Source organism: Durio zibethinus, chromosome 19, assembly GCF_047325235.1.
Source record: "Durio zibethinus cultivar Kanyao isolate XHJ-2024 chromosome 19, ASM4732523v1, whole genome shotgun sequence".
Taxonomy (NCBI): domain Eukaryota; kingdom Viridiplantae; phylum Streptophyta; class Magnoliopsida; order Malvales; family Malvaceae; genus Durio; species Durio zibethinus.
The window spans coordinates 17,662,419-17,669,461 of NC_143180.1; the positions used below are offsets into that span (position 1 = coordinate 17,662,419).

General features: G+C 33.9%; 2 protein-coding genes across 2 annotated transcripts; both read left to right on the forward strand.

The window, feature by feature from the left end:
- Positions 1 to 1,302: 1,302 nt before the first annotated feature.
- On the forward strand, positions 1,303 to 6,475 carry LOC111310448 (chaperonin 60 subunit beta 2, chloroplastic). Its single transcript, XM_089748725.1, has 15 exons — positions 1,303 to 1,569; positions 1,770 to 2,013; positions 2,097 to 2,221; positions 2,433 to 2,570; positions 2,678 to 2,773; positions 2,858 to 3,100; positions 3,198 to 3,432; positions 3,629 to 3,798; positions 3,932 to 4,009; positions 4,123 to 4,192; positions 4,284 to 4,390; positions 4,516 to 4,608; positions 4,722 to 4,814; positions 5,997 to 6,120; positions 6,228 to 6,475. The coding sequence occupies exons 5-15, from the start codon at positions 2,762 to 2,764 to the stop codon at positions 6,239 to 6,241; spliced, it is 1,239 nt and encodes a 412-aa protein (XP_089604851.1). The 5' UTR covers positions 1,303 to 1,569; positions 1,770 to 2,013; positions 2,097 to 2,221; positions 2,433 to 2,570; positions 2,678 to 2,761; the 3' UTR covers positions 6,242 to 6,475.
- Positions 1,777 to 2,600, forward strand: LOC149513469 (chaperonin 60 subunit beta 3, chloroplastic-like). Its single transcript, XM_089748674.1, has 4 exons — positions 1,777 to 2,013; positions 2,097 to 2,129; positions 2,290 to 2,346; positions 2,433 to 2,600. The coding sequence occupies exons 1-4, from the start codon at positions 1,777 to 1,779 to the stop codon at positions 2,598 to 2,600; spliced, it is 495 nt and encodes a 164-aa protein (XP_089604800.1).
- Positions 6,476 to 7,043: the final 568 nt, after the last annotated feature.

The window sequence follows — 7,043 nt, forward strand, 5'->3', positions numbered from 1 at the left end:
GTGGTAAAATTATATTAAAAATAATGATAAATTTGATAATTTCCCTTGACAAATAAGAATATAATTATTATTTTTGAAAGAGTATAAATAAGAATTTAAATATATGTAATTACCGTTTTATCCTTTTTTTTCAAATTGATTTTTTCTTTAGAAAAGATACATTTATTTTAAACAAAGTTCTAGAGAGTTCCAAAACAAGAACAATTGGACAAATAAAAACAATACAAAATATCCAACGGACCAGATTAAGTAGAAGCTTCAAGACCTTGAGCAACACTTTGTTTTTCCGACATTTTATTAATAATAAATGAGCGGAGCGGAGAGTTTTTTCCTACATCAGTGTATTACCAAAGGGAGGCAGTTTTAAGCATTCAAACAATACTCTTTTGTAATAACCGGAGAATAAGTCAATAATTGTTGATTGTACTCCTTTCGTTTTTTTTGTTTCTTCTAGCAGAGGTTTGCTCTGTTTCTTCGAATTTTTTAAATAAAAAATTTTAATTTATCCAAGAACAAAAAAAGAAAGAAAGTGACTCTACAATGGATGTAATTCTTTTGTTCCATTGTTTACATGAATTCTGTCATAATTCATTGATATTTCACAAGTTGTTGATTTTTTTCTTAAAAGTAATGATGGCTTTGTTGGATATCAAAAGATATGTGCGTTGAAAACTTGTAATAGATATTGAAGGTTTGGTGTTTGATAGAATGCCACAAAAAAAATGTGATCGAAAAACTTGAAGTATAATAATAATCTAATTGCTAAAAATAAGAGATTTTAAAGGATTTTTATAATTTTTCTTATCTTTTGCTGAGAGGTCTCATCTATCATGAGCAATAAGTATTGCAATTGTTTAGGGTGGCAAGCCAAAGGAAATGAATAAGTTGTTTATGGAGAAAAAGAAAAAGACAAAAGTGAGGTTTGGTGAAGTTAACTTTATTAGATGTTGCAAATTGGGTAGATTGGAGCCTAGCATTATCTCACTTAGTATGGGTTAATTTTTTCCGCAGTGCTGTTCGCATGGAAGAGAAGAAAAGTGAAGTATAACAGGAGAAAGAGAAGAAATTAAAAAAAAAAAAAAAACCATAAAATGCGACTAATTGCCATGTTGGCAATTTGACCATTTAGACTATGACATGTAGTTATAGAATTTAAAATACCTCATTTACAGAAAAAACCTGAAAAGTACATCATTTTGAGAATTAAAATTTTAATGTATCTTATTACAAGAAAAAGCTCGAGGAAATAGGGACAGCAACATCATCCAAACAAATACGTTGAAGTTGGGCAAACCACACCGTATGCTTCACCCTAGGCTAGGAAAGGTTAGTACTGAGTTTGTTTCTCTCTTCTCTTTCTCCCCAAACAGACGCACCAGACTTGTCTAAACCCCTTTCCCAGCAGCCGCCTATTCCTTCCTCTCTAACTCTTCCATCCCCCGTCGCCTCCTTCCTCCTTCTTCCCGCTTGTGTTTCTCTCTTTCTCTTTGTTTATTTTTCTTCGTTTTTTGGTACTAATCTTTATTTCTTTTTCCTGAATTTTGCTTTCATTTCGGAACAAAGTTTAAGGTATACTAGTCCTCCGTTTTCCTTTCAATTTTTTGTACTGCTTTAAGTGTTTAGATTTCAATTTTATTCGTTTCTCGAGTTGTAGAATAAGATAATTGAAAGAAATAATTCTGTTGCTTATACCTCTTGAAAATGGAAGTCATTTATATTTCTCACGATATTCATTGATTTACATTCGTGATTGCTTTGAATATTTTCAGCGAGTAAATGGCATCGGCATTCACGGCCATGTCTTCAGTTGGCTCATTCATTGCTCCAAATGGTCACGTCATGGATAAGAAACTTGCTTCTTCTTCAAACAGATTGTCATCATTTGCTTCCATTTCTTCAACCTCTTTTGTTAGTAGACGAAATGTTGTTCTTAGGAGATCTCGTCTGCCCAAGATTTCTGCAGCAAAAGAGCCGCATTTCAACAAGGATGGGTCAGCTATAAAGAAATTGCAAGTGAGTCTTTCATTGTTTCAAATGCTGATGAATTAGAGCCTTTGTACGTTTGCTCAATCTTACTTTAGGTTCTTTTGTTGTAGGCTGGTGTAAACAAGCTTGCTGATTTGGTTGGGGTAACTCTTGGACAAAAGGGAGGAATGTTGTTTTAGAAAGCAAATATGGCTCGCCGAAAATTGTTAATGATGGTGTGACAGTGGCTAAGGAGGTATGCCCTTGCTCTAGACAGCTATTGAAGTTCAAATTAGTATTGATTGTGAGATGTATATGTTTCAGGAAACCTTTGTAATCTATATTTTAGTTCTTATTGTCTTTGTTTGTAATTTTGTTACTGTTAGTTTAGAATATCAAATAGAATCCCTCTCTACCGTATGGCTTATCAATTATTGATTGAATTTTGTGCTTGTATCAATTTCAAGGTTGAGTTGGAGGACCCCGTTGAGAACATTGGAGCTAGGTTAGTAAGACAGGCAGCTGCTAAGACAAATGACTTGGCTGGTGATGGAACAACAACATCGGTTGTTCTTGCACAAGGTCTGATTGCTGAAGGTGTCAAGGTTTGTGCATTCATCTTCATATCATTATGATTGAGTGTATGAAGACAGTGTATTTTTAGCCATTGTTATGCTATTTGTAGTAATTGCTAAGTACAATTGTCATTCAGGTGGTGGCAGCTGGTGCAAACCCTGTCTTAATCACTAGGGGCATTGAGAAAACCACAAAGGCTTTAGTATCTGAGCTTAAGAATATGTCAAAAGAGGTAATTTTAATACTCATCCACTTTTCCTTTTTGTCTGCATTTACTATTTAGAGGGGATGTAATGAGTGTGCCATGGGATTGCAGGTCGAAGACAGTGAACTTGCAGATGTGGCAACTGTTAGTGCTGGTAACAACTATGAAGTAGGAAATATGATTGCTGAGGCTATGAGTAAAGTTGGTCGAAAAGGTGTGGTTACCCTCGAGGAGGGTAAAAGTGCTGACAATAGCCTCTATGTTGTTGAAGGGATGCAATTTGAACGTGGTTATATTTCACCTTATTTTGTCACTGACAGTGAGAAAATGGCAGTAGAATATGAAAACTGCAAGGTACATTTTATAATCATGAGGCCAAATTTTCATTCTGAAAAACATATACCTTCCAACATTGAATATTGACAATTGCACTGTTGCATTCTGGTTGCAGTTGCTACTTGTTGATAAGAAAATAACAAATGCTAGAGATCTTATCAACATCCTAGAAGATGCTATTAGAAGTGGATACCCAATTTTGACAATTGCAGAAGACATTGAACAGGAAGCCTTAGCAACTCTGGTTGTGAACAAGCTTAGAGGGGGTTTGAAGATTGCTGCTCTCAAAGCTCCGGGCTTTGGAGAGCGCCGGAGGGAGTACCTTGATGACATTGCTATTCTTACTGGAGGTATGTATAAGTCTTTATTTCTTATTTGCTACTCTTTATAAATTATATTTTGTTTTATCATCTTTGTTTTCCCCATGCTATGTACATTGTTCCCAACCCTTTCTCTCTCTCCGAAGTGTGTAGGCATGCACACATACTTGCATGTGCACACACACATGCACCACTATTGAGAGATCTCTGTACCATTTGCATACAGGTACTGTAATCAGAGATGAGGTTGGGCTTTCCTTGGACAAAGCTGGCAAAGAGGTATTGGGCCACGCTTCTAAGGTGGTGCTTACCAAGGATACAACCACCATTGTTGGTGATGGAAGCACCCAGGAAGTAGTAAACAAACGAGTTGTGCAGATTAGAAATCTCCTTGAGGTTTTTTTTTTTTTTAAGTTCATGCTAATACAAACATGCACACACAAACATGCTCACACTATTGTTTTTATACAAGTCTTTCTTGTGGATTTCTTGTTCTTGTGATGCCTAAAACATTATTGCTTTATTCCAGGCTGCAGAACAAGAGTATGAGAAGGAAAAACTTAATGAAAGGATTGCCAAATTATCTGGTGGCATAGCAGTGATACAGGTAATTTCTAGTTAGCTGAAGAAACTTGTTATACAGTTTTAAAATGAAATTTGGTATGGAAAATTATGTATGGTTTATATCTAATTGATGTAATGTTCTTTTGAAATTTTAAGGTTGGAGCTCAAACTGAAACAGAGCTTAAAGAAAAGAAATTGAGAGTAGAAGACGCTCTTAATGCAACCAAGGAAATGCATCTCATCACTTGTCATGATGGTCTTATGTTGCAATTATTGTCCTTTAATACCATAAAATACTGCATATTTCATCAATTTTCAGGCTGCAGTTGAGGAAGGAATTGTTGTTGGTGGTGGATGTACTTTACTGAGACTTGCTTCTAAGGTGGATGCTATTAAGGATTCCCTTGATAATGATGAAGAAAAGGTAACCATTGTCTTGACAACTTAATAGAGGCTTAAAGTTTTTATGGGAGATTTCTGAATGTCATTGCAATCGCATCATCGGCTTGCTGAAAAAGTTCCCTTACTAAGTATCTTGATTTACTATAGGTTGGAGCAGACATTGTTAAAAGAGCTGTGAGTTACCCTCTAAAATTGATTGCTAAGAACGCTGGTGTTGATGGAAGTGTGGTGAGCGAGAAGGTATGATTTATAATAGTTTCAAGTTACCATAAACTTTACACTTCCGGTTTGTGCAGTTTGCTAAAAAAGTGTTTTTTCTTTCCTTCTTTTTTTTTTTTTTAAATTATTGGCAGGTGCTGTCCAATGATAACCTTAAGTATGGATTCAATGCTGCCACTGGAAAATATGAGGATCTTATGGCCGCAGGAATTATTGATCCAACCAAGGTTAGTTCCTTTATTGAGCTCTACATCTATTTTGTCGTGTTTTACTTCCCCCATTTTAAGTTGAGCGTTCACTTTCCAAATAGCATGAGTTTTAAATAGTTGTGATATTTTCTCCCTGCTTTACAACTTTTACCAAGTTTATTAAAAGCTATTGGGACTCACCTGAATTTAGTATTTCAAATGAATTGTAATTTTGGAAAGATGAAACAAGTGGACATTATTTTGAAACATCCTAAAATAACAAGATGGACATTCGATTTGAAATGGAGGGAGTACTTTTTTCCTCTCCCAAGGTTGCATGTGGTCAGCAAGTAAAAATATAGAGCGGATTGGCAGGGGCAATCGCCACCCCTGACTTGTGAAACTTTTGTTGTAAAATGAAGTTTCCAACTTTAATGAAAGGTGAAATTAAGTTTTGTCCACTAATTGAATTTACAACATGACCTTAATTAAAAATTTTGCAACTTTTTCCTTTCTTAGTGTTACAATCAGAGCTAGTGAAACTTGACCTGATCTGACAGCTTTTCAATTAAACTCAATTTTAATTAATTTAAAATAGTCACAGACTCTAACAGGAGTAGTTAGATATGTGAAGTGACGCTAGCTCGAAAATGGTTCATACCAAAGTTACTCTAACTGAAGATGACTCTAACCTAAAAAATTCAAACCTGAAATGATTGAAAGTGACGACCTCTAGTTACATATTCAAACATTAGGTTGCGTTTTAAAGCACTATTATGCTCCGCTTTTAGTTTCTTAAACTACCAATTTGTCTTTTGATTAAATTAGATAAACACATTGGTTTAATTACTTTCTACCAATGGTTATTAAATACAGTTTCTTGGTCAATAAAGGAAATTTCTTTAAATAGCTTGAATTAGCATATTTTACATGTTAAAATTGTTTGTAGAAATGATTTTTGTTTTTTTTTATACGTTGTTCATCTTTGAGGGTTTTCTAAGTGGTTCTCTCTATTCTAACTTTGGTTAATTGTTTCTTTATGGTATTCAAAAAACTTGTTTTGTCGTGGGCCTCCAATATGAAATTTCTGGCTCTGCCCTATTGCTTGTATAATTAAGCAAGTGTCTTTAAGAATTATTTTCCCAACTTCAATTATGGTTATCACTTACAAGCGAGTAAAGTTATAGAAAACTGAGAAATGTTTAAATTTTCATAATTTAGGTGGTCAGATGTTGCTTGGAGCATGCTGCTTCAGTGGCCAAAACTTTCTTGATGTCTGATTGTGTGGTTGTTGAGATAAAGGAACCTGAGCCTGTGCCTGCTGGCAACCCCATGGATAATTCAGGTCAGCACTTGAGAATTTAAAATGTTGACTAGAAATGCAACACTTTTCCTGTTTTTTCTTGTGTACATGTTATATCTACTAACATGTTGGGTCATGGATTATTTCAGGATATGGCTACTAAAGCAGATGAAGAAAGGAAAGCAAATAAGGTATCCAATCTCCGTGGTAGTAACACTTAATCTGTTTGAGAGTAGAGTGCTTACCTTTTTTTTGTAAATCATTTACCAAAATGGGCGGAACCCTAGGATTCTGGTGATATAGCTTGCTGGAGTAGAAACATTGTGATTTTCAGTTCATTGCAACAGTTTTAAACACTTTTTTAGTGAATGGAATTTTATAGATACCCGTTGCTATTTTTGGTTGGTAGCTTGTTTTTCTTTTGGCCAATGTTTGGTAGCTTGTTAAAATTATCAAAGTTTGAAGCAGTGTCTGGTTAAAAAAAAAAAAAAAGGTAGAATAATACCTATTGGCTTAAAAAAAAAAAAACTAACATTACCTTCAAATAGGGTGTTTTAATAAAGTAGCAAAGTGGTAAAGTGAATGTCTTCTTTGGTTATCCGGGTTCGTATCTTTTGGAAAGTTATAAGAAAGTAATTATTTTTAAATAAAAAAATAAAATAAAATAAAAAGTAAAAAATAAAAAATCTCGTCGTTGCTAAATAAAAAAAAAAGAAAGAAAGATGTTGTAGGGCGTAAACTTGCAGTCGGAATGCTTTAAATTAACGCCTTAAATAAAATAATATTAAGGTATCAAATTGTATTAATTTTAATTTTCATAATAATAAATTGCTTAAATTAAAAAAAAAAAAAAAGGTGCTGTCTGTAAACTGGTCATTTGAATGCTTTAAATATAGTAATAACTAATAAGTTATCAAATTGGATTAATTTTAATTTTCATAATAATAAATTGCCTTAAATAAAAA